Source organism: Lontra canadensis, unplaced genomic scaffold (genome assembly GCF_010015895.1).
Source record: "Lontra canadensis isolate GAN:19392208 unplaced genomic scaffold, GSC_riverotter_1.0 scaffold112, whole genome shotgun sequence".
NCBI classification, from domain to species: Eukaryota; Metazoa; Chordata; class Mammalia; order Carnivora; family Mustelidae; genus Lontra; species Lontra canadensis.
Window position 1 is genome coordinate 3,919,324 of NW_022631106.1, and position 26,944 is coordinate 3,946,267.

The following is a 26,944-nucleotide window of genomic DNA, read 5'->3' on the forward strand; positions in this document are numbered from 1 at the left end:
AAAATAGGCTTCCCCCAACCCCCCATCCGTACCCCCTTACCCCCGAGACACACACACACACACACTCTGTCATAGTCCCATCGTGAAGAGCCTGGGCCTGTTCATTTATGAGAAATCATCTGCATCTGTTGTCTACAGACCATGCATGGCTTTTCAAATTAGTCATTCTATGTACCTTCTGTGTCATCAGAGAAAACACAAATCATGTTTGATTTTTAATATTAAACAGGTTTCGGTTTGGGGTTTCAAAAATTGGCAGTCCATGCTACTTATAAATAATGACTATAAGAACCATCTGGGGCAATGTGAATCCTCTGGTTTATCTAATTAAACTCTTGATATCTCTGGAGTCTTCTGTCCTTAAGAGGAATATCATGGTCCTTTGAAATCTCAGTGGTGTTCTAACAGAAAAATTTTCAGATACCTTTGTATATATCAATGGAGTGTATATCATCATTTGTTAGACTCTTTAGATCTTGGCCAATTTGAAGATCTTGGGGAAAATCCTTCGCCATACACTTTGTAATAAACTCATCACTAAGCGAATCTCCACTGAAGACCATTGGGGCAAATGGTTCTTGGTGCTCCATTCAGGTGGTTCTGATGCTTTCCTTTTGGATAAATTGATTGCTGGGTAATTTCTGTGTGACAGGAGTATATCAGGCGACAGCTAGAAGAGGAGCAGCGGCACTTGGAAATCCTTCAGCAGCAGCTGCTCCAGGAGCAGGCCATGTTACTGGTAACGCCCTGTATCTGTCTTGTTCTGTAGCATTAGGGCTCATTTATCTATCCCTCCCCTGAGCTTTGGGCAGAGCTGTGGTGATCACCAGACCATTTTGGTTAGTGCTGTGGACTGACAGGCTCAAATGGAGACGTCCTCTGTGGTCATGCTACTTTGGGCAACTTTTCAAGGTGGCTTCTATATATTTACTTAATTTCCTGTTAAAGAGTTAACTGATCTCTTTGGTAGATAACAAGATTTTGAACAGAACTTGGCCTTCGGTGAACAAACTCGAATGCTAAGGGCTGGAAGTTAAAATCATATGCCACAGGATTTTTGTCTAGTATATTCTTACTTTTGAAACCACCGAAACCAGCTTTTAATTGAATTCTCTCTCTGTCCAGTGATATTATGGTTAGCAACAAGCTGTCAGATTTTTCCACAGGTAATACACTATTTAAAATCCTAGTCATTTTGCTCTGTTATCAAACAAGGGGGACAAAGGGCATTGTGTTTGTAAAAAGTTGAGACTGAATCCAGAGAAGAGGCGAGCTCTGCGGTGTCCCATAGATTTAGTGTTCTCCTCTCCCTCTCCAAGGAGTGCCGATGGCGGGAGATGGAGGAGCACCGGCAGGCAGAGAGGCTCCAGAGGCAGTTGCAACAAGAACAAGCATATCTCCTGTCTCTACAGCATGACCACAGGAGGCCGCACCCGCAGCAGCAGCAGCCACCACAGCAGGAAAGGAGCAAGCCAAGCTATCATGTTCCGGAGCCTAAGTCCCACTATGAGCCCGCTGACAGAGCTCGAGAGGTATTTTCTTTCCTTTGTTGCTTAAACATTGATCTGGTGTCGATTATTCCCTAGAAAATAATAGGATAATGCTTAGGAACTGTGTAATACTAAGACTAGAATAGGACAGAGACTAATTATGAGCCACTCTCTTGGTTTTCTAGCTGAGAAATTGTGGTTCAGAAAAGTGAAAGGACACTTACCCAAGGTCTCTTATCTGCTTAGTGTTTTTTCTATAGACGACTAGAATGCCTCTGTTAACAAATCACAGATGAATTGGACACTAAAAGGAGAAAAGACTGTATGGCAGAATCATACTTAGAATGTGAACAAAGGGAATGGTGGCCTGGTTAGCTATTTTCCCCAAACCACAATGAAAATAAAGTGTAGCCCAGTAGCCCTGTAGCCAAGTTTACTAACTTTTCAGAGACTGTGATTTGTTACTGAATTGACACATTTGGGCACCCAGAGCCTCACCTTAGGGATGTGGCAAAGCAGTAACTGTTCTGGGATACTAGGAATACAGGGAAATGGGCAGCTTCTAGAGGGTGTTTAAACCTGACCTATAGGTGGCATCCTTCTACCATGTCTCACCCTCACAGAGAGTAGCATCTAGAAACAAGTGTTCTGCCTATTCTGGAATGCCTTTATTTTTGGTAGGATGAAATGTGCTTTGACTTCCTGATGATAATCTTTTAATCTGTTGGTTAAGTTGGTTGTGACATTAGTTTTGTTTTGTTTTGTTTTGTTTTTCCTAGTTTGTCATCATGTACAATCTAAGAATTCTTGGCCAGGAGGTTTTAAAAGCTTAATTTTTATTTTCATAAGTATTTCTTTATCTCAAATCAAATTTTAGCCCCATTTTATTTGTCCCCTCTCTTTTTAAGCCACCCCTGTGTTGGAGAAAACAGAAAAATTCTTTCTAGGACCCTTCCACTTTCAGGCTTTCTTCGGGATCTCTGCTTTTCCCTACTAACACTAAGTTATGTCTTCTAATTCTCTGATGCAGGTGGAAGATAGATTTAGGAAAACTAACCACAGCTCCCCTGAAGCCCAGTCTAAGCAGACAGGCAGAGTATTGGAGCCACCAGTGCCTTCCAGATCAGAGTCTTTTTCCAATGGCAACTCCGAGTCTGTGCATCCTGCCCTGCAGAGACCAGCTGAGCCACAGGTAGCAACAGCCAGGTGGCTGTGGGCCAAGGAGACTCACACCATAGCTCACTAAGCCATGGGCCTGCTTGTAATGTTTACAGTTTGGTTTGTTACCACATTTAGAAAGAAAAGAGATGAGCAGAAGTGATTTTTGATTAATGTACAGGCAAAATACCCTCAGTTGATAGAGAAAAGAAGGATTTTTGTTTTAAGATTTTTGTTTTTCTTACTAAGAGTATCTAGATTCACTGATTTCTTCTTTTAGTCTTTTTGTCTTCCCTAACTCAGATGTTCATAAACAAGTGCCTCCTTTCTCTAATACAAAAATTTTTCAATTTAGGTTTTAGAATATTAGTACCATAAGTACATAGAGGGAGAATCATAGCTTTGGTCCTTGGCTCCTGGCCAGTTCCATGAGTGAGCTTTAGAGAACCAATGTCTGCCCTGAAATTACATGTCGAATTTCTTGGTTTTGTCCAACTGTGCATATTTTTCTGAGAAAAGGGCCTTTTATTAGATTCTCAAAAGGTTCAAAATCCAAAAAAAGATATGCTCTAACAGGTTAAGTGTACATTTCCCTGAAGTAGGTCAGGGTAAAGGTCATGACCTCTCATTGGGTTGGCCACAGCATTCTGCCTAGTCTAGGTGAGGGAGAACCCCCCCCTGGGCTGAGTACTGTGTGGTTAAAAGAGAGCACCCTGTACTATCCAGAGAAGGAAGGCAACAGTGGGGCTGTTGGATCTAAAAGATCCTTAAAACACAGATTGCCATTTTCTTACTGAAAATAAGTGACTTTCAGATATTTTGCTCCTTGAAGCTGTGTGATCCAGAATATTGGGAACAAGTTCTTAAGCCTGAGTTTACCAGTTACTGATGTTTGCAAATGTTAGGGGATAAAAGTTCATATTCTTGTGATAGAAGTAGCTGTGGTGTTCTGAAAAACTAATCCAAGTGAGGATTTGAACATGCTTTAAAATAAATAATCCCAGTGTGGAGGAGTTGTTAAAAACAGGCGGGGAGAAGAAGATCCAGACCTAAGCAAAGGGCATGTTTGTGGGAGTGGGGGGCTTTGAGGGGCAGGGAGATATTTATATGGGGTCAGCAGTTTCTTGATTCGCAAAAGAGCGGGCCCACAAGCCAGAGAGCAAGGAAAGTGACACAGAGGGGAGGGAAGAGAGACTGGCAGACTAGGTTTGACAGCACTTATATGAAGGGTCTAGGACTGAAATCTTTATTCTGCAAGTTAAAGTTACCGCAGATAGAAATTTTTATCTGTTGGCCATGAACTGGTTAAAAAATAGGAATTCCCAAATTATGTAGGCTACTTTTATATTAATTAACTAATGTAGTGCCTAGAGATAGTCTCTCTCCCTTTTCCTCCTTCTACCGAAAGCTGCTTTGGGCTGAAACCTCTACTTACAAAAACATTCTTTGAGGAGACTAGGATTCTTATTTTGAAGCCCATTTTTTATTATAGTTACAGATAATACTTTCAGTTTCACATTTTTCCCCCTGAAAATTTTAAACATTTTAGCAATCCGAGATTATTCCACTCTGAGATTATTCCACCAAGAAGTAGAATATGTGACTCTCCCAGAAGTAATAGAAATCATGACCTGGGACTTACTCTGAATCTTGCATTTGGAAAGGTAGAACCAGTTGTGATTTGGTATTTTTAGTTTTCATTAAATATGTTGATATAATGGATAGCATAGCTAGAATTTTGTAAATTGCAATCTTTAACACTTATTTTAAAATAATAAAATACAATAAAGAAGATACAGACTATTTCAGAGATTGCTTTATCAACTGAAAAAGCAAACCAGATTAACTCAGATGACAAGTAGTTGTCCTGTTTTTTCAGTTGTCAAGTAGAAGGCATATAGTCCAGTAACAGTAAGGAGAGGGAATGATAGTATTGAATATTCCTAGAGAAACCAAAATTCCTTTTTTCATAACTACTGTGAACATGTAAAGAGATTTCTAAGGTTTGAGTGTTTTAGGACTTGGGAGAAGAAAGCAGCAAAATTGAGGGTGTATTTGAAAAGTTGGCTGTTTTTAAGTTGTATTACCGTAGTCTGCCAACATACAAGGGGTTTGTCTTTGCTCGTGAAATGTGTTGTTCTGTGGTTATTTGGTGTGAAACCTTATGCTGCCAGGTGCCGTAAGAATGGATAGCTAGGTCTGCATGAATGGCAGTGTCTGTCTTGTGATTTTACTTTCCTCCTTCTCTCTCTCTCTCTGCCTGTCAACTCTGCTTTGACATGGATGTGCATGGAGCACATTGTCCTCCTTTTTAGGATCAGAGATCTACGAGGGGTTTTTTTGCTTTGTTTTGTTTTGTTTCATTAATCTTCATGTTTACTGCTATCTGTAATGTTAGTCTGGATATTAAAAGAGTTTTCCTTATAAATGTACATTTGCTTTTTTCTATATACTGTGTTCCTCAGACTGCTTCTTCACTTAGAAGTATAACTGTTCCACTGCTTGGCTTACCTAGGACTGTATTGCCCCTGTTTGCCTTACCCCACTTCTTGGTTTGGATTTGGTATTGACCGGAAAAGCGTTTTATGCAGAACGCATTGAATGTTTTGTGTTTTGTTTTCTTGTAAGGTACAGTGGTCCCACCTGGCATCTCTCAAGAACAATGTTTCCCCTGTCTCGCGATCCCATTCCTTCAGTGACCCTTCTCCTCCCAAATTTGCACACCACCATCTTCGCTCTCAGGACCCATGTCCACCTTCCCGCAGTGAGGTGCTAAGTCAGAGTTCTGACTCTAAGTCGGAGGTACCTGACCCCACCCAAAAGGCTTGGTCTAGATCAGACAGTGACGAGGTGCCTCCAAGGGTAAGAAGCAGAAAGACAGATGTGTGCTGCTTTTTTCCTTTTTGTTAATTTTTTTTTAAATTATTTATTTTAACTAAGGGTATAGTGACTTCACCAGAATGAAGGGGCAATGAAACTTCAAAGGAACTTTTTACAGTGGGGAAAGTTCCATAGTTATGCAGTTATATTCAGTCAGCAGCCAGTTAGCTTTTTTATGGTTGTTGTTAACTCTATACTTAAACACAAAGTAACAGAATAATATATGAGTAAGTCTATAAAGAATATACTCCTAGAATAAAAAGAATCAAAATATATTTTGGCAGTTGTCTTAAGCATTTATACAAAAGCTACAAATTATTTTGGAATATTAATGAATATCAAAATTTTCAGAAAAGGTTCTTTTAAGGAAAATTTTGCATTGAAAATTCCCAAAAAATGTTTTTTTTTTTTTTTTTTATTTTTTAAATTGAGGGATTTTTGGTTTCCTTTAAAATTTTTTGTGTTTTGTTTTGGTAATTACTTAATGGTAAAATTAAACGAAAGGCACATTTTCATTTCGTTTATTTTCCCTCCACTTGGAATTTGCTTCCTCTGAATATTTTCTTGCTTCCTACCAGTCTTTGTTTCCTGCTGATCCATTTGTAGACCATTGTTTGATTTCTTTGAGCTTATTTTTCTGATTCTCACATTATCTCAGCAAAATGCTTTTGTATGTCCCCTGCCACAAAGCTTCAGTCCAAACATCATTTGAATGTTACAGAAGCATAGAAATGCTGTTTGTCCTGGCTCCTTTGATGCCTTTGACTAAATTTTCTCTATTGTATTTTATCAGTGGAGGGCAGAGAAGAATCAGGGATGGCGGGGGTAGTGATAGTAAGGCTCACGTAAATAGGAATGTTCTAAAAATGTTTTGGGAAAATCTTTTTTCTTCTCATATTTTCAGTAATTTAATTGCTGTGTTTTTCTACCCAAAGGTTCCGGTGAGGACAACGTCTCGTTCCCCTGTTCTGTCCCGTCGGGATTCCCCACTGCAAGGCAGTGGACAGCAAAATAGCCAAGCCGGTCAAAGGAACTCCACCAGGTAAGAGAAGAGGGAAGCTTAAGAACAGGTTTACTGCCCAGCATATTACATCATGTTCATTTTCATAAAAATGTTCATAAACATGGAATGTCTGAGGTAAAGAGATGGTCACTTTATGAAAGAAAAACTGCTAGAAAATCCATTATCGTGAATAACAGCAAACTGGTCTCTAGTGAAAAGAGAGTTTGAATCCATTTGTGTATTTTAGCACTTTTAAAATGAAAACTCCCTGGCTCTGTAAGAGCAAGTGGATGAAACGGCAGGAAAGGCAAGGGAGAGATTAAGAGAATTGGAACCTGAGGAAGCTTGTCATCTGAAGGATGTCCCAAGTGCTTGGGACTGGTGCAGAAAACACAAACAGGCTACTAAAGGAAAGTCAGTGGTTGACTTACAGTCTCTAATAAACTAGTGAATTAACCAAATATTTTTAGGTTGTAGATCTGTTCTGTGTACTATACAGTAGCTGTTAGCCACATGAAGCTACTTAAATTTGAATTTAACTTAATTAAAATTCAATAAAATTTAAATTTCCTTAGCTATACTAGTTAAATTCAAATTTAGCTTAATTAAAATTCAGTAAAATTAAAAGTTAATTTCCTTAGCTACACTAGTCACATTTCATGTGCTCAGTAGCCACGTGCAGGCATGGCTACCATGTTATTACCAGTCAGCGATCGAACATTTCCATCCTATCAAGTGATTTCCATTGGCCAGTACCATCCTAGGGGAAGGAGGGAACACTATGTTGACTCTTTTGTACTTAATCATCACCGAACCTCTGAAATTAGCCTTTTGTACTTGGAGCCTTGATATAATTGGAACACAAAGATGGATGACAGACCAGAAGCTGCAGAGAGCCTTCTTAGTCCTTAAATGATCAGGGTACACTGTGGGATTCTCCTGTGACTGACTGAGTCTGTGTATGAATTGTGATCTAACAAACTTGTGCTCTGGGTGCGTCCATGGTTGGGGAGCATCATAGCCCCATAGCCCCTTAATAACTGGGTTCATACAAAGGAGTATGCGTTGGCTGAGTAAGCGTTGGCTCTTAAAGACATTGATTGACAGTGAGAGCAACAGCCTAGGAACAGCATAATTTATGTGTGATTATATAAGTGGAATTTTTTTATATTAAGAAACTGAGTTTATAGCTGTGACAGGAATAGTAACATTTTTAGACTGAACAGTAGCATTTCTTGTCAGTTGTTAAAAAGATTTGGGGTCTGGCTAATGGTAGTCTGTTATTTAACATTTTTGATTTAAGCTTATCTGAGATATTTCATAGATCCAAAACTAATGTAACACTGTGTGTCAACTACAATTTACAAAAGGATATCTGAGTAAAATCCATGAATGATGTCATTGTAACTTGATGAATTTAATGTTGAATGCTGTTTGTAGGCCATTTTTTTTCTCATTATACCTACATTGCAGAGACATTGGTGGACACATCATGCATCTGTTTATAATTTGATACTACATCTTGGGATAATGCATTAGCTGTTCTTTGTTCTTTTCTAACAGCAGTATTGAGCCCAGGCTGCTGTGGGAGAGAGTGGAGAAACTGGTGCCCAGGCCTGGCAGTGGCAGCTCCTCGGGGTCCAGCAACTCAGGATCCCAGCCTGGGTCCCATCCGGGGTCTCAGAGCGGCTCTGGGGAGCGCTTCAGAGTGAGATGTAGGAAACTTTTGCTTTTCCCTTACCCCATTAACGATATTGGAGATCCTTTTTAATCCTGTATAAAGGCCTGTGGTTTTTTTCACAGCTGCGTATCACAAAACAGTGTTTCAGTGCAGGTTGCTAATGATAACCATAATTTTAATAATATAGAGTTCACTTGTTCACTTTTGAGAGCTCACACATGCCTAGCACTGTGAGCACATTATATGCATGATCTCATTTAATCCTTAAAAGAACTCCATAAGAGAGACAGAGAGAGAGAGAGAGAGATGTATTGTGTCTCCATTTTACAAATTAAAGCAACTGCGATTTAGTGAAGTTAAGTAACTTGTCCAATAAGATTAGCTAAATGTCTGAGCTAGGATTTGAACCCACTTCTTTCAGTATAGATTCCCATCAGTGCTGTCATCCTTATTGGTTATTTTCATCCTCAAAATAATAAGCTAATGAAAATTCTCTCTTTTATATTATTGACATAGTGTAACAAGGTATTGTGAAAACGTTAAGCAGAGTCAGGTCTGTTTGTGGACACCTGCCTTGAGCGGGGCTACCAGAAGTGGGCAGAAGAGAACAGGAGAGAAACAAAGGCTAGGTGGGCTAGGTCAGGTTTGTGACATACTTCTCTGCGTTTATCTGTTTCTGCCCTTTTTGTCTTTTCTTGAATTTCATAGCATCGTCCAAATCTGAAGGCTCTCCATCTCAGCGCCTAGAAAATGCAGTGAAAAAACCTGAAGAAAAGAAAGAAGTTTTCAGACCTCTCAAGCCTGCTGTAAGAATTATACAAAATCTGTTTACTTATTCTAAGCTTAAGTGAGGTCTTTCTATTAAAAATATGTAGTCGAGAGGCCCGCAGTCCTTTCTGTAGGGTTTCCCCCCTCCCCTGCCCCGCTCAGATTTGAGGAATTGGAAGGAATGCCATGTTCTCAGACACATTTGTGCATACCCTGCCTCACTGCTTTGTCATTTTTTTTTTTAGTACAAAAGAAAGAAAACCCTTTTTATCACTTTGTTCAACATTAACCTTGTCGTATTCTTGATGAGTTGGACATTTACAAAACTGGTTTTTAGAGTAAATTTTTTTACATCATCTTCTTTTTCAACTCACCTATTATTTAAATTCTGCCTTTTGGTACTGGGAGTGACAGTTGTGACTTCCTCATACTTGGCCTTTAATCCTTGATGCATTAACTGACCATGTAACTGTGCCCATTGTGGGATTGAAAGCCTTTTGGAATTTTGATTTCCTGCTTGAATTGATGCCTGTCCTTCCCCTCACTCCCCTTCTTTCTCCCATGCTTCCTTATGCTGTGCGTTCTTCATCACTGATGGCTTCTCCGGCTCAATGAAACTGCTCCTGCGCTCAAGGGCGAAGTGGTAAGCCCCGTCTCTGGAAAATGCCACAGCAGAGCACCATTCCAACTGCCTCTTAAGCTTAGCTTATAATCCATCTGTATTTCTTTTCCTCCCTCAACTTGCCTTTTTGTTCTTTTCTAGAACTCAGAAGTTCTAAGCTTCTGCTTTATCTTTTTTAACATAGAATTTGCTGCATATATTTATTATTACTACGTAGAACTTCTAAAAATAACTTCCTAAAAAGCCACAGTTGTAATCATGAAATAGTAACACTGAAGGTCTGATACACTGTTTTTTTAGAGGCTCAGGCTCAAAGAAGAGCAGCATATTCTTAACTGTGGAGAAGGAAACTCCTTTGGAACTGCTAAAAAGAAAAAGGAAAAATGACTACATAGCCTGCTTTAAAAAAAGAAAAAAAAAAAAAGTCATTACTTTTAAATATGTGATTCCCAGGTAGAAACCTTGGACTTCTGCGTGAAAGCATAGAGTATACATAATAATGACAATTGAAAATTATATGTAGATAAATTGAGTGTTAAAATATCTCATATGGAAGAATCATGGGAAATGAAGCTACTTTTGAATAATGTCTTTTAAAATAGATTTCCTTTCTATCTCCTGTTTGTACTTGTTGGCAGTGTTGCAGGAAAACATGGGTCACGTGGTGCAAGGGAGAAGTGCCTTACCTCCTGTCCACAGCAGCACGTACTGCATCCACTTTTTCACTTCCTGTGTCATGGACCTTCTTAGGAACGTGGCAAGTTGTTAACACTCTATGAAGTCAGATATGAATAGTATACTCACTTTCTTACTTTTCGTAGGTTGGAAATTGTTAAAAGGTGGAGTTAAAAATAACAAGTTCACCAAAGAAAACCTTTCAGTCAGCCCAATTTAACTAGAATCTTGCTTCGTGGATAATCTCTTTGAAAGAAGACTTTGTTAAATAGGCAGACCTCCAAGGATTTTCCTTCACAACAATTCTTGATTTAGAATTTTATGTTAGGGTTTTTAAAAAGCACTATTAGCCTATCATAAGCAGATTATGTTTTTTATTTTTGTGAAATATGAACTGTGTACAACATTTTTTGCTTTTTATTTTTCCCCTTATCTTTTTACATTTTTTAGTCTTTTCTATCAAAAGCTTTAAGAGCTCACCTTCCTGTGATACTAGTAAATACAGAATAGTTTTACAAAATGGATGCCGTGGCTATTTTATCAATAATTAAAATGAAGATTGTCTTATAATTTGCTGTTTTCTTCCCACTGCCCTGGGCACACACCTCTTTGCCTTACTGTCTTTTCTGTCCTATGCCTTAGGATTTGACTGCACTGGCCAAAGAGCTTCGAGCAGTGGAAGATGTGCGACCACCACACAAAGTGACAGACTACTCCTCATCCAGTGAGGAGTCAGGGACGACAGATGAGGAAGACGATGATGTAGAACAAGAAGGGGCGGAGGAAGCCACCTCTGGACCAGAGGACACCAGAGCAGCGTCAGTCTTTGGTGTATTTTAGAGAGGCTGAGAGCGTCTCCACTGACCTTTCTTCCCATTTAGAAGCAGTTCTTTCTAAACCTATCCTGACTGTATGAACACTTAACCATTGAGCTCTCCTGGGTTCAGCAGCAGGCGGCCTTTGTGTTCTTCCTCCTTCTCTTTGTCTGTGTGCACGTGTGTGTCAGTGCTTCTCTCCAGTACCCCAATGTATGTTTTATTTTTTTTTTCCTTTTAATTTGAGGGTATGACAAAAGGGAAGTTTCAGTTTGGTTGAACCACGTTAACCATGAGAATTCACTCTAGATATTTTTGCTCAAAAGCAGACTATACTGACAGAAAGTTCTTTGTTGAAGGGGAAGAACTAAGCATTTGTTTTCTTGGAGGAAACTCTCTCTGTAGCCTGATCTCGTCTTAGGCCTTTAGGAAGGTGAAAAATCTAAACAGGATGTTCTCAGCTCATGGGTTGATAGCCCTTCACTTCTGAATTTTGTCTCAATAGGTCGTCTCTGAATTTGAGCAATGGTGAAACAGAGTCGGTGAAAACCATGATTGTCCATGATGATGTAGAAAGTGAGCCAGCCATGACCCCATCCAAGGAAGGCACTCTCATCGTCCGCCAGGTACCTGTGTCTTCTCTCTGTTGTTAGAGGCAGAGCTTCTCCTGTAGTCATTAACCCACTTGCTCATTCACTCACTCATGCTGTTTCTACATCATCATCTGTTTTCATGTTAACAAGACCCAGAAGGTAGAGTGTTGGGGGCTAGGGAGGCAGGTATGTGCTGCATGCCCAGAAGGTAGCTAGCAGTCTTCCACCCCACATCGCTGCTCCTCTGCATGTTTTGCGGCAGCCCTCATTTGAGCACCACGCTGAATCTCACAGTCTGTGTCTGAGTAGTAGAAAAGCCACAGGGAGTCCCTTCAGCAGGCTCGAAGAGCGAGGAGGCAGAGCCCAGTCTGGAGCAGAGCAGCCACAGAGGTTCTGCAGAGAGCTCCCAGCTGAGGGTCCACAGTGCTATCACAGGAGCAGCCCTTAGGCAGGCGCAGTGGAAGAGCGGATGAGCCTCATCAGTCACAGGAGGGCCTCTGGAGCAGAAGGGCTGGGAGGTCGCTCTTGCGTGTTCTAAAATGTTCGTTTCCTCACTCGTTGAATATTAAATGTGTACCACCCCGATGTGCTTGGTTCAGGTTGCTCAGCTTCACAACTGTCTGTTCATTTCTTAGCTTAGAAGACATAGAAGTAGTGCGCTTCCCAGGACATAGAACAGGCGCCTTTCTAGTGTTGGAGTTTTCCTGAGTGTGTTTCATGCAATGGCATTGCATTTGGATGGAAAGTGGGAAGAACATGGAAAAGACCAGGATTCAAAGAAGTGACAGGGTACTCTAGAGCTTTAGACAGGAACATTTTTTAAAGGAAAAGAAAGGCGAGTGGTTTTGTTAACAACAGCTAGAGTGGCAGCTAACCCAGGTTAGGCAGTCATGCTCCAGTCCTGTGGCCACCAGATGAGGCACTTTGAATTGCATTCGGCGACGAAGTGTGAACAGTTCCGACCAGTTTCCTGTGGTCCTTCCTTGATTATTTAACGGAGTTTGAAAAGTCACACAGCATCTTTAAGGCAGTTATCAGTAGGGTCATAGGGAATTTCAGCAGCGCTTGAGCGAGACGAGTGTGCCTGTTTTTTCTACAGAGTACAGTTGACCAAAAGCGCGCCAGCCATCATGAGAGCAATGGCTTTGCCGGTCGCATTCACCTCTTGCCAGATCTCTTACAGCAAAGCCATTCCTCCTCCACTTCCTCCACCTCCTCCTCCCCATCCTCCAGCCAGCCGACACCCACCATGTCCCCACAGACACCCCAGGACAAGCTCACTACTAATGAGGTATGTCTCGCACCACAGCTGGCTGCTTTCCTAGGGTTCGACCAGCACTGCCTAGTAGCTAGTTTGCAGAGGAGACCTCTCCCACGCCCCTCACCCCGCCCCCCCGCTTTCTTCTGTCACCTACCCTTCTCCCCAACCCTAAGTAACATTTTTCAGATCTGCATACAAATCCCGTAACCCTAGATCAATGTCCCTTCAACTTGCCAGTTCACTGTTTCCTTTTCTCTAGATAAGTGTAGTTGCATGGCTTTCTTTATTCAGTTTATTTTTTTAAAGTCTAAATAAAATGATTGCTGTGTTCTTGGATCCATTATGTATTTGGCATGAAATTCTTGTGGTCGTTTGTGGAATCTGCCTTTTTCATTCTTTTTAACTGACAAGTAAAATATAGAAAAAATTTGATTAAGCAGACTTGGCCTTACCTGGACACACTTGTTATCCTCTACAGGAATCTCCTTCAAACAGGGCTGGATGGCTTTTTGTTTTTGATAGGGGGAGATTGTTGGTTGGTTAATCATTTGTTTTCACCAACCCTGTTAAAAGGACTTCTTTCCTTGAAATTCACAGAAAAGGCCAAATGATTTTTAGAGAATTCTAGAAAATTAGGATGCTAAGAAGAGCAAAGGTCTGAGCATGCTTTTAATTTAAAATTTTGAATGGGAAATCCTGTGTGCTCGTTTGAAGGCTTGGCTGTGGTGCTCAGTCTGGGTGCTAGGTGGGTGATGCTTTGCTCTTTGGAACAAGATTATTCTCCCCATGCAGTGACAGAGTCCACCTTGAGCACCCTGTACTAAATTAAACATGTGGTTTGATTTCTTGGGAGGTTTGGTTTAAATGCATTTGGCTAACAGTTGAAGGAGGTTGAAAGTGGCACGTAGCTTCAGCCAATCTTGTTAATGTAAACATTTAACTGCCAGGCTGTCTCTACCTATTCTGATTTTGGTTCCCTTTTGAGAAAGAATCAGAATAATCCTCTCCCCCTGAGGAGCAGGGGCAAGTCAACTACTTCTAAGGTGGGCTTGCATAAGATTGGCCATCGGATGGATTGGCCATTGATCATAGGACAGGGTGGGAAGCTTGCCAGCAGACAGCTATATGTGAAGTGGAAGGAGAGAGCCTGGGAGCGTGGGCAGGCTCAGGCTCTAGGACATGGCGACTTTTAGCTGCCTGTGGAGGGCGAGAAAGTTTTCAGGACTAAAAAGCACTTGATTGGAAGTGTTCTTTTTTCTCCAGTGATTTATCCCACCTACACTCACTTTTCTCCTTATATTTATATTTAAACTTGGCTCCATTTTGCTCTAATGTACAGTATTTACTATAACCCTTAACTCACTAAACTGGCAAGTTTATTTTTCTGTTTGTTTTGTTTTTAATTGTCATTACATTTCCACTTAACAATTTGTTTCACTTTCTTTGTGTTTTCTTTTTATTTTTGTCTTAAATTACACTATTAACCAAAACACTAGTGCTCCTAAAAGAGCAAAAGTATGTGCCATATCTTGTCATTTGCACCTTTCACTGATGAACCCCTGTTCGATACGGGTTTACTGATGATGCACCTAAATGGTGGTAGCCAAAGCTTCTGTAGCTTTCTGGCAAGAGGCTCATGTTAAAATGAGTAATAGAAAGTCAGGATTTGCCAGTATTCCAACAGAGGTTAATTGGCCTTTTTTGGGCTGAAGAGTAAATTCAGAAATTGATGAACTGAGATAGACATTTCAAACCTCCTTTAGGAGTTTTAATTATAATTATTAAAAAAAAAAAAAAACTAGGAGCACGAAGTATAGATTTTGTTGGTAGCTCTCAGCCTCCTGTCTTAGATGAGCAGTATATCTGAAGGGAGATGTAGCTCTTTTGGTGGTTCCAGGTTGAACAGCCTGTTGGTGGGGTGTGTTGTGCACATGCAGAGGCACCCCTGAGAGCATTTGGGGGAAATGATGCAGGAGGGATAGGTCTTTCTAGTGGGAAACCATGCAGTACAGAAGTGGATTGAAATGTTTTATGTTCAACTTTTTAATGTCATTTGTATTAATAAAATTGAAATTTACATTGCAGACTCAGTCCGCTAGTAGCACACTCCAGAAACACAAATCTTCCTCCTCCTTTACACCTTTTATAGACCCCAGATTACTACAGATTTCTCCATCTAGTGGGACAACAGTGACTTCTGTGGGTAAGTAAACTAGCAGCAAGAAAGCAGCTGACAAACAGGACTCAGTCACTTTGTGTCACTCTTTCTGGTGGCTTAGGCATGGCTTGGTGGTTCTTTGCAGGCACAGACCTCGGATACAGAAACACCCATCCCGCTTGCATTGCCTTACTTGCAATGAGCTGCATAGTCGGTTTCCTTTTTCCATATACATTTCTTACAATTTTCTTTTCTTTGACAAAGAGTTGGTTTATAGCATATGAATACTCACTTGAGGTATAGCGGGGGAGGGAGGCAGGTGCAGTGTTGGTGTGCGAAGAAAATAATTTTAAATGTACTGTGTTCTAGTGGGATTTTCCTGTGATGGGATGAGACCAGAAGCCATAAGGCAAGATCCTACCCGGAAGGGCTCAGTGGTCAATGTGAATCCCACCAACACTAGGCCACAGAGTGACACCCCGGAGATTCGTAAATATAAGAAGAGATTTAACTCTGAGATTCTGTGCGCTGCCTTATGGGGTAGGTATCTTACTGCTGCTACTGTGATGTCATCTTTTTATTTTTCTGAAGGGTGGACTGGTCTTTTAGAAAAGGTACTATTTTGGACAATTTGGGGATTTTGTAAAGAGTTGTTGACAGAGAAGTTGGAAGTCTTCCATGATGCTCACTCTTGGTACCTCCTGCAGAATCATGTAGGTGCGTGTACGGCCTTGCACTTGTTTCAGCCACCGGGTATTGGCATGAAGGACTGAGCTCCCATTCTTTGATGGAAAGCAAAAAGTAAAAAGATGAGAAGGACATTTGATTTGGTCTTTATTTATAGGGAGAATGAAGAAGCATGTTGGATTGCTTTTTAAATGTTTCCATTGAACATTTTTTCCTTGCTCTTCATGACTTGGGCCTAACATGGAAATGAAGCTTTTTTTTTTTTTTTTAAGATTTTATTTATTTATTTGACAGAGATCACAAGTAGTCAGAGAGACAGGTAAAGAGAGAGAGGAGGAAGCAGGCTCCCTGCTGAGCAGAGAGCCCGATGCGGGGCTCGATCCCAGGATCCTGAGACTGTGACCGGAGCCGAAGGCAGAGGCTTTAACCCACTGAGCCACCCAGGCACCCGGAAATGAAGCTTTTAAAAGCAGTTTGCCATGGGCCAGAATGTGCAGAAGGAGACCGTAGCACGGCCTTTCCCTGTTCCATCTGCATGTTGGTGGTGCCGCCTCTTCACAGCTTATAGCGGCACGAGAGACTATGCCTGAGGAGGGTGCCACGTGAGGACTCTGCCCTCTCTCGTTCTGAGGCTAGCCTCTCTTTCTCCCCTGGGCCATCACCTTCCTCACTCCCACAGACTGGACTTACCTTGTCTTCCAATCCCACACTTAACAAAGTGTTCTCCTCCTGGCTAAACTCTGAAATTTTTAGCAGAGACCCTATTTCTAGTTAGTTTCTTCCTCCCTTGATTGCAAGTACAAGTGGACAGAAGACATGCGATCCATTTTGGTTTGAGTGCATAGCAAATCGACCTCAGCGTGTTGTTTGTTGGAGTGTTCCTGATGGCCTCTGCGTCTCCAGTGACCAGATCAGCTCTATGTCCACCTTACCCCTCACCCTCAACCCCTAACCTCTCTCAAGACTTGAGGCTGACGTGAGCGCCTCAGTGCTTACTTCCTGAACCTCGAGATGTTCCTCAGTCCTGCTGTTGAAGAGGGGGTCTGTTACTTCTTAAAAGTTCCTCCTTGTTCACCTTTTAGACTTTTATCTGTCCATTGACTTCTCTCCCTTCCCCAGCTCCTGCGCAGCCTCCTCCGGAGGGGTCCAGGAGAGGCTTCTTCCCTTTGCAGACACACCTACTTCCTCTTTCACTCTTTGGGTTCTGAATTTCTGTCCTCGTCATCACGGAATATCTTAAGTCCCCCATATTAACCTCATAGGCAAAGGTAACAGTAGCCACTTGGAGGGGATTACTGGGATCATGAAAGGCAGCTGTCACTGTGTTGTCACCGCTCAGCACTGTGAAGTATTGCTCTGGGAATGCAAGTTGTGATCACATCACAGGGTTGAATTCCACCGTGTTTGTTCTTTCTGAAGGCCCTCCATGGGAGAGTATATATCATCAAAATTCAGCACATTATATCTCATGTAGAAATTATGTTAATTCTTTTGAAATTGCTGAAGTAACTTTTATCTAGAATGTTTGCACCTGGTAACAGTCTTACACTGATTTATATTCCTCTACTGTCCTACAAAGTGCTGGACTCCGTTTTGTGCCATTAACTGATTTTTTTTTTTTTAACTAAAATCCTTCTATTTCCTAATTAACTTCTCTAATACCTCAGAGAAGAGAGTATCTTGAGCTTGTGTTTTTAAAAATGTAATGGAACTTCCATTTTAATAGTATGTGGAAAGGAAAGATGGGCAGATGACATAAAGTTGAAATCTCTTTCTGTAAATTGGTATATTTGAATTGTTCCTTGGCTTGGGGCACATTGATGGTGGGTTTCCTTAAACTGCTAAGCTAAGCTAAAAAGTAAGTCAGAAAAATAAGCCTTTTAAGTTAAGTTTGAAAATAAGCCTCTCAGAGACTTAGACCTAGAAAAGTTAAAACTTGTACTGTAAGAGTGATAGACCAACAAGGGGAGAAAATTCAGAGGACACTATAGTATTACTTTGAAATGGTGACACATTTGAAATCTGATCAGTGTTAGATAGGTTAGATGGATTTTTTGTGTGCCTTCTGGAGAACATGATGCTTCAAGCATTCTTTTTTAATCATGTTATGTAACTGACTTTTGTTTTGTTAGTTACTATATATTTATTACATTTTTGTAATAAGACCGTTTTCCCCTTTGTAGTCAGAATTATTTTAACACATATTTCGAACATAATTTTTCCCACTCTTTTTTTTTTTTTTTTTTAATAAAATCTCTGCACTCAACATCCAGCTCAAACCTACAACCCCGAGATCGAGAGTCACATGCTCTACCAACTGAGCCAGCCAGGCACCCCAGTTCCCACTCTTAATAGTAAACTGTCTGCAGTTTACTACAGAGCTTTGCCTGAAATATCATCATAAAATTTAAAGGAAACTTTAAATCACATGTTATAGATCTCTTAGCCATTTTCCCCATCAGCCTACACCAGATTCCTATGAATAGAATTGCAGTGCCTAGTACAGCTTATCTTTGAGCTATTAGCATTTAAAGTTTAATTATATCTAACAGTTGAAAGGTTTAAAAAGCACATTTATAAAAGGTTATTGCAGTATGCAACTTAATTTTTTTCATAGGCCCGTAATTTCCAAGGTGGTTATTCCAGTGACTGTTAATATTCCTTTGACTGCTAACACTTAGTACTTAACAAAATTACACAGTTCTTGGAAGTATATAATGAAAAATTACAAGGAGTGTAAGTGCCAAAATATATGCATTTTTGTGTGTTTATGAATAGACTTTTTCAGCTTTGTCTTTTATTCTCTTGTTAATTCATTACTGTAAAATCTTGATTGATGTTTGGATGCTGTTTATTTTTGGAAACCACAAATAATAGATTTCAGAGGCTCATACTTTTGGTAGTTATTGCCAGATTCTTGACACGACTTTTTCAGCTACTTGATACTGAAGATTGAGAAAATACTGAAATACTGCACAAAATGGAACCTTTAGAATGGACTCTTATGTGTAAGCAACTCTGTCAGTTAATGTTTTTCTGCTTCAAATAACTGTGAAGCTAGTTAGAATTATCTCACATTGGTATATGGAGAGAAAACACTAAGAATAATGTCCTGTTGTAGTTCTACATCTGATAGGGAGGTAGTCACAAAATGGCCAACCTCAAAAGTAAAATGATAGGAAAGAGTGGAGCATTACATAACATTAATTTCTCCTACAGTGATGATAAGTGAGTTTTTAAATTGGGCTGTAGTTTTTTTCTTAGCATTCAGTCATTATCTGATGTGTGTGATATTTCTATTAAAAAAGAACTTTTTCGTGGAAAACGTGATGACTTGTAAGCTTTGAAGTGTAAGACTGTGAACCCTAGTTCAAAGCCACAATGTTACCTGCTGAATAAAATATCAGTATCAACCATAGCTGCACTGGCTGTTAGGATAATCACGTCTCCTGTGACTGTTTACACGTAAATGGATTAAAGTAGAAAATTGAGTTCTTCAGTTGCACTAGCCATGTTTCAAGTGCTCAGGAGCCACATGTGGCCATTGGCTAACATGTCAGACATCAAGGTACAATGTTCTGTTGGACAAGGCTGGTCTGAATGGCACGTTCTAAAAATCTTAATTATAGGTGATAGAGGGAGCTATATGTGTTCATAAGTCTTTCTCCTTATCTGTCCAAATGATCCTATTTTGGGGATTTTGTTTACTTTCAAGGATCACTCTAGATGGGTAGTGAATACTCAAAATTTTTCTCTTTTCCCGAAAATTCGAGAGGCTTCCTTCAAATTTTCAGAAGCCGTTTCATAGTATGCCAGGCACTAACAAGTTCTTACTACCGTCATACTAGCTGGAAAGCAGCTGTGATTTGGTGGAAGTGTGTGTGGGAAGCACAGACAGGGATATTCTCATAAAACTTAGACTGTTTCCGCAAGGGCAGGATGGAAACCTGCATCATATGCCTAATAGATTTTTTTTTAACAGGGGTTTTTCAGGTCACATTGTTACTGGAAACTGTAGGTGTCTAGAATTTATGAGGACCTCATTACACATTTTAGTTTTTTTGAGGACTCCAGGGATAGTGTTTTGTTAGCTTAGAGCTTACAGTGCTTTGGCATATTGGTAACTGTTGCCCTAGTGAGCCTGGCACTCTGTTAGTTGGTAAAGTTTTTATTTGAGTTTGAATGGTGGTGATAGTAACTGCATATGTAAATTCCAGGTTCCAAAGCTTCCCCAAGATCCCAAAAGTTGCTTCCAGTTTCTTCAGAAGAATTGGTTTGGGTAGATACTGTTCTCCAGGTGTTGGTGTTTCACTTGCTTAATACAGAACCATCACAGAGCTAGCTGAGTGGGGGGCTGGGAGGGTGTTTCATTGTTACCTTCACAGTTGCTCATTGGAAGTGTTCTGAAAGTAGGGTGTGTGTGTGTGTCTGTGTAATAAAACTTGGATCTTGCGATTAAGGAAATACATGCTACTCTTTCCTATCTTTCTGTCTACCTGAAACTATTGATTGAGTGGTTCATAAAAGCACAGATACTTTATTCCTGTCTCAGTGAGTTTATTAGCCAGTTTAGGGAATCAGTGCAAACATGTATGTGCCTGATTATGTGGAAGTATAAGGTGATCTGTCCTACATGTTACAAATTTGGTTTAGACAGTGAAGGTTATAGACCAAGGAAACAAGGTATTCAGGGAAATAAGGGAGTGATAAAAGAGAAAAGTAAGTTGGTTCAGGTTACAGAGAGATCTGAGTGCCAAATTGAGGCTTTTATACCCTCCTATAGAGAGTGTATAGTTTGGAAAATATGGTAGGACCGAATGAGTATTGTAAGAAGATTAGGATCATTTTGATTGCTGCTATGAGAAAGTAGAGGGACTGTGTTAAAGTCTCTGTCCATCGCTTACAAGGTGGCCAGTGCCTCAAGTAGGTGGGAGCAGAGGAAAGGGAAAGGAAGGAGGTCTCTGGTTCTGGTGGTCAGTTTGGTTGGTTGTGTGGAGCAGGTGGTGGTACTGTTACAGGAAGGGCAAACGTTGAGAAGTTGGTCTCAGTAGAAATTTACAACAAGTAGAAAAGCAGCTGGGTATGGAATTAGGCGTTGATGGTTCTGAGGTGCTCCTCCAGCAGAAGACAGTGAAAGAGATACCTGCGTTTAAGAAGCAGAGAAGGTGCGTGCAAACCAGGAAGGAGACTCAGAGCAGCTGGAGAGTGGGAAGACCCTGGCAGCTCAGAGAGAAGCCAGAAGTGCTTCCCATGGGGCAGTCACGGTATTTTAATAGTCCCAAGAAGTTTAGGGGCAGAGGACTGAGTTTCTTCTCTGATGATGACCGAGAGTGGTCTTTAAGAAAACCCTAAGGTGAGTGATGGATCAGTCATAAACTGGTAAGGATTTGAGGTGGCTGTTTATAGCTTGTGCCAGAAGTTTGCCAGTGAAAATAAAGACAGACAGATATAGGAAGCACAAAGAGGTCATTGTATCCGACAAAGATTTGTTCAACCGTCTCATGTGGCTAATGAGATATATAATCTGTAACACCAAGGAGATGGTGAGCTCAAAACATTCAGGGGAAACTGGTGAATTATGCAGGAGGTTGAGGGGATGTGGTGTGTGTTTTCTCTCACATCCTTTTTTAGACTGCCACTCTTCTGTGGTGATTTGTTGTCATTTGGTCACTTTAACTGCTGACTATTCCAGGCATTTTTGTGTGTGTGTGAATAAGGAAACTACTCTTTCCCAGATAGGTGGTGTTATCCTTTCTATACAACCAGACTGTTTGCTAAGCACAGTATAAAATTCAGATCTTTCTGTGTCCTTGAAACAGGAGTGAATTTGTTAGTGGGTACAGAGAGTGGCCTGATGCTGCTGGACAGAAGTGGCCAAGGAAAGGTATATCCTCTGATTAACCGAAGACGATTTCAGCAGATGGATGTCCTTGAAGGCTTGAATGTCTTGGTGACAATATCTGGTAAGTGTTCATTTAGTAAAGCACTAAACTTCCATTAGCTTTTTTTTTTTTTTTTTTTTAAGATTTTATGTATTTATTTGAGAGAGAGTGTGAGCTAGAGAGGGCATAAGCATGGGTGGGGGCAGAGGGAGAAGGAGAAGCAGAAGTATGCTCCCCATTGAGCAGGGAGCCGGATGCAGAGTTTGATCCCAGCACCCTGGGATCCTGACCTGAGCCAAAGGCAGATGCTTAACCAACTGAGCCACCCAGATTCTCCTAGCTTAATTTTTGAAGTAATGGCTAAATGAGGTACAACCACATAGCATGGTTTTACAATAAGGTGATGGAAAAATGTATTCAGATGTGACTGACAAGTACGCAGTGGATCTGTTGCTCCTCTAAAGAGCAGTGTGGAGAAGCACAGGGATGTGCATTATCTAGTAGACCCCTCCCCTGAGAGCACTCTTGGCCCCGGTGCTTGTGTGGCTCAATGCGGCTTCTCCAGCATGTAGGTCTGTACCCACTTTCACCCACAGGACTTTCCTTCATGCAGAAGGCATTGTGCTCTGCCACAATGGTAAAAAGTACCATATTATGTTTTCTTATATCAGTTAACACTTCTCTTTTTCTTCCTAAAAGAAAGAGTATTTTTTTTTCATTTATGTAATACATGTTCATTCTAGAAAATAAAAAACTAGTGCAGAAAAGCAAGTAGGAGAAATGAAATGTAAAGTCATCCAGAGATACTCTTCAGTTTCAACTTCTCATTTTTAAGCATATACACACTCAATACAGACTTAAGGGGGGGAAATCTGGATAGAAATGGTTATGCAACATGTCAAACATATAGAAAATAATAATGAGAGAATAACTACATAATAATGACACCCACATACTGATGCGTTACTTCTAACAGGTGTTAAATACTTACTCTTGTACCTGCGTTTAGCATCCCCATCTAGCTGCCATGGTACCCACTGTCCTGAAGTGAGGGTGTATCTTTCTCATTCAGGTTTGTCCAGATCATGTGACTTGCTCTTTCCATGTCATTAATCATTTCTCCAGGATACCTTTTTACCTGGCTATAGAGTGTTTCTTTGCATAGATACTCTAAAATTTATTTACTTCTATTAGGAGCCCTTTAGTTTATCCCTTTTTTTCCCTCTCATGTTAACATTTTTCACATACATCTTGTAGTTTACTTAACCATTATGTATATATATCCATGTTGCATAAATAATAATTTGTATTATTGCTGGAGTCAAGAGTATGCAAAATTGAAACACTTTAAATAGGTCTTATAATAACCAGCAGCAACTATGATTTAATACTTGCTAACTCATCTTCTTGTGTTTGTCTATATGTAACATTTCTCAGAGTTACTTTAGTTTTCAAATGGGCTTTTGGTTCTAAGTGAAGGGCCTTTGTTAAAATGCAGTTATTTCTCCATCCATCTCACACTTCAGTGAGAAAACAACCATTTATAACTTGAGTGCTGATTGGGGGAGTAGGTTTAAAATTAGAGGAAAAATAAATCTGCTGCTAAAAATGATTTAAACTTCATTTTGTGATCCAGTGAACAAGATGACTTATGGGGATCACTGATCAGCTGACACCAGTAATAATTTTTTGGTCTACTTTTCTGTATTCTTTTCTCTTTTGTAATGGTTTCTACAATCATGAAAGTAATACATGTTAATTGTAGGAAACTTCAAAAATAGAAAAAACTTAGGAAGAATAGAACAAAGTACTACCCCCATCTCAAAGACAATTCTTGTTGACTTTTTTTTTTAATATTTCTTCCTCATTTTCCTCATATTTACATATTAGAGAGAAAGAGGGACAGCATGAGAGAAAGAAAGAGAGCACGAGGGGAAAGCAGGCTCCCTGTTGAGTGGACCCTGGGATCATCACCTGAGCCCAGAGAGATACTTAACTGACTGAGCCATTCAGGTGCCCCTCCTCCTTCTCATTTCTATAAATATTTATCACAATATGGGAATGAAACACTATATACATAAAGCTACATGGTTTTTGTTTCATTTAACATTTTATTGAATATTTTTCCATATTCAAAAAGTCTTTAAAACTTAAAAATATTAAAGTATAAGACATAATAAAGTATAATTATAAGTATATACAGCACAATGAATTGTCACAGCCATCCTAGGATGGTTAAAATCCATTCACCTGCCTTGGTGAAGAAGTGCAGCAATCCCAAGTAGCCCAGAAGCTCCCCTGCAGTACCCACTCTGCTGCCTCCCAGTCCTTGCCCACCCTGGTCCCCACAGGGAAGCACTGTCCTTTAAAATTATACCTTAGTTTGGTTTTACCTTTTTTGAAGTGAATTGATATATGGTAAAACAGTAAGTATTCTTCTGTGTCTGGCTGTGTTTTTTTATAAGCGCATCTGTAGGTTTACAGAAAAGCTGAACAGGAAATACAGACCATTCCCATATTACCCCCCACTTCCAGTTTTCCCTATTATCTGCATTAGTGTAGTACATTTATTTTTAGTTGATGAACCAGCATTGACAGTATTATTAACCAAAGTCTGTAGTTTATACTGAGGTTCATTCATTGTGTTGTAGTTTAGTAGGTTCTGACAAACACCTAATTATCTACCATTGCAGACTAATTTCACTGCCCTAAAAATCCCCCGTGCTCCATCTATTCATCTCTCCCCGAAAGTCCCTGGCAACAACTGATTTTTTTTTTTTTAAACTAACTATATAACCTCCAGAATGTCATATTTGGAATCATATAGTATATAGCCTTTTCAGACTGGCCTCTTTCTTTAGCAATATATATATTTAAAGTTCTGTGTCTTTTCATCACTTGATGGTATATTTCTTTTTATTGCTGAATAATCTGTTGTGTGGATGTGCCACTTTGTTTATCCGGTCACTTATTTAAAGACCTCTTGGTTGCTTCCACATTTTAGCAATTAGGAATAAAGCTGCTATAAATATCTGTGGACAGCTTTTTGTGTAGACGTGAGGTTTCAACTCATGTGTTTAGTTAAATACCTAGGAGCATGATTGCTGGAACGTAAGATAACATTTAGCTTTGTAAGAAATAGCCAGCATGTCTTCTGAAGCAGCTGTATCATTTTGAGTTCCTACAGGCCACAGATGAAGAGTCCCTTTTGGTCCACACCACATCAGTGTTTGATGTTAATAGTGTTTTGGATTAGTGTATTAGTGAGTCATTACTGTTTTATTTTTTAATAAAATATGACGTGATGTTTCGTATCTTTTCACCTGTTGGTCATCTTTAGTGAGATATCTGTTAAGGTCATTTGTCTGTTTTATAATTGGGTTATTTATTTTTCTTACTGTTGAGTTTTAAGAGTTCTTTTTATATTTTGGGTGCAAGTCCTTTAGTTTTGCAAATATTTTTTCCCCCAGTTTGTGGCTTGTCTGTCTATTCTCTTAACAGTGTCTTCTGCAGAACAGAAGTTTTTAATTTTAATGAGGTCTAACTTACCAGTTTTTTTCTTTCATGGATCATGCTTTTGGTGTTGTATCTAAAAAGTCATTGCTAAATCTAAGGAGACTTTCCCTAGATTTTCTTCTATATTATCCTCTAGAAGATTTATGGTTTTGCATTTCATATTTAGGTCTATGATCCATTTTGAGTTGATCTTTGTGAAAGGTTCAAAGTCTACAAATTCATTATTTTTGTATGTGGATGTTCAATTGGTCTAGCAATGATTGTTGAAAAGACCAACCTTTTTCCATTGAATTGCCTTGTTCCTTTGTCAAAGATCAGCCCATTATATTTGTGTGGGTCTATCTCTGGGCTCTCTGTTTTGTTCCATTGATCTGTTTTTCTTTTTGCTAATACCTATTGTCTTGATTATTGTAACTTTATAGTAAATCTTGAAGTCACATAGTATCAGTCTTCCAAAGTTGCTCTTTTTCAATATTGTATTGACTGCTCTGGTTCTAGCCTTTCCATATAAACTTTGGAGTCAGTTTATCAATATGTATTAAATAACTTGATAGGATTTTGATTGGGATTACACTGATTCCTTAGATGAGTACAACTGATACTGTAGCAATGTTGTGTTTTATCCGTGACCACTGAATGTATCTCCAGCTGTTTAGATCTCTCTTAATTTCTTTCTTCAGAATTTTGTTAGTTTTACTCATGAGATTTTATGTAGGGCTATTTTGTTAGACTTATAATTAAGTATATCCTTTTTTGTCTTCAGTGCTTTTTTCTTTTTAAGGATTTATTTATTTTTTTAGAGAGAGAGAGTGGGGAGGAGTAGGGGAAGAGGGAGGGAATTTCAAGCAAACTCTCTGTCCAGCGTGGAGCCTGACACAGGTTGACACAGCCTGACAACCCTGAAATCATGACCTGAGCCAAAATCAAGAGTAAGCTGCTCAGGCAACTGAGCCACTCAGGCCACCCCTGTTTTTAGTGCTTCTGCATAGGTGGTGTTGTGTTTTCAATTTCAAGTTTCCAATTGCTTATTGCAAGTATATAGGAAAGCACTTGACTTAATATATGAACCTTGTAACTTGCAACCATACTATAATCATTTTATTAGTTACAGGTTTTTTTTTTAAACCAGTTCTTTGGTATTTTCTACTTAAATAAGCCTGTATTTCTTCCTTCCCATTTTGTATACCTTTTATTTCCTTTGTCCTATTGCATTAGCTAAGACATCTGATGTTTAGGAGTGGTAAGTGGAGGCACCCTTCCCTCATTCCTAAAGAGGAAAGTACCTAGTCTCTCACCTTTAAGTATGGTATTTGTCACAAGTTTTTTTGTACTCGTTCTTTAGCAAATTCAAGCAGTTACCCCTTTATTTCTATTTGCTGTGAGTTTTTGGTCATGAAGTGGATGTTGGGTTTTGTCAGCTGTTTTTCTACATCAATTGATATGATCATATGATTTTTCTTATTAAGCTTGTTAGTATGTTTAGTTTCTTCTATTCAGCATCATTTTGTTGTTGCTCATAGAGCTATTTTGTTCCATTTCATTTCTGTGTATGACTGTACCACAATTTATTCATTCTACTCTTGATACATGTTTGTGTTTACTGTTCACAGCTCTTAGGAACAATGCTGCTATGAACATTCTCATTTGGGGTCTCATACACACACATTTTTTATTGGAGAAATTACTGGATCATAAGTAGGGTATGCATATATCCTACTTTAATAGATAATGTCAGACTTTTCAGAATGGTTCTAA

The 26,944-nt window shown here is 39.7% G+C and overlaps 1 protein-coding gene across 27 annotated transcripts in view; it reads left to right on the top strand.

Annotated features, from left to right (window-relative positions):
* MAP4K4 (mitogen-activated protein kinase kinase kinase kinase 4) overlaps positions 1-26,944 on the top strand; it is a 189,414-nt gene that overhangs the window by 152,272 nt on the left and 10,198 nt on the right. For 3 of the 27 annotated variants that reach the window (XM_032840353.1, XM_032840357.1, XM_032840360.1), the window contains 14 exons: positions 653-739; positions 1,320-1,532; positions 2,521-2,682; positions 5,277-5,510; positions 6,464-6,570; positions 8,095-8,246; positions 8,921-9,018; positions 9,615-9,623; positions 10,920-11,095; positions 11,598-11,718; positions 12,785-12,976; positions 15,032-15,149; positions 15,474-15,644; positions 21,611-21,754. In XM_032840353.1, coding sequence (XP_032696244.1) covers positions 653-739; positions 1,320-1,532; positions 2,521-2,682; positions 5,277-5,510; positions 6,464-6,570; positions 8,095-8,246; positions 8,921-9,018; positions 9,615-9,623; positions 10,920-11,095; positions 11,598-11,718; positions 12,785-12,976; positions 15,032-15,149; positions 15,474-15,644; positions 21,611-21,754 — 1,984 coding nt within the window. The remainder of the gene's footprint in view (positions 1-652; positions 740-1,319; positions 1,533-2,520; positions 2,683-5,276; positions 5,511-6,463; positions 6,571-8,094; positions 8,247-8,920; positions 9,019-9,614; positions 9,624-10,919; positions 11,096-11,597; positions 11,719-12,784; positions 12,977-15,031; positions 15,150-15,473; positions 15,645-21,610; positions 21,755-26,944) is intronic. The other 24 variants (XM_032840364.1, XM_032840365.1, XM_032840367.1 and 21 more) reach the window with 20 other exon arrangements.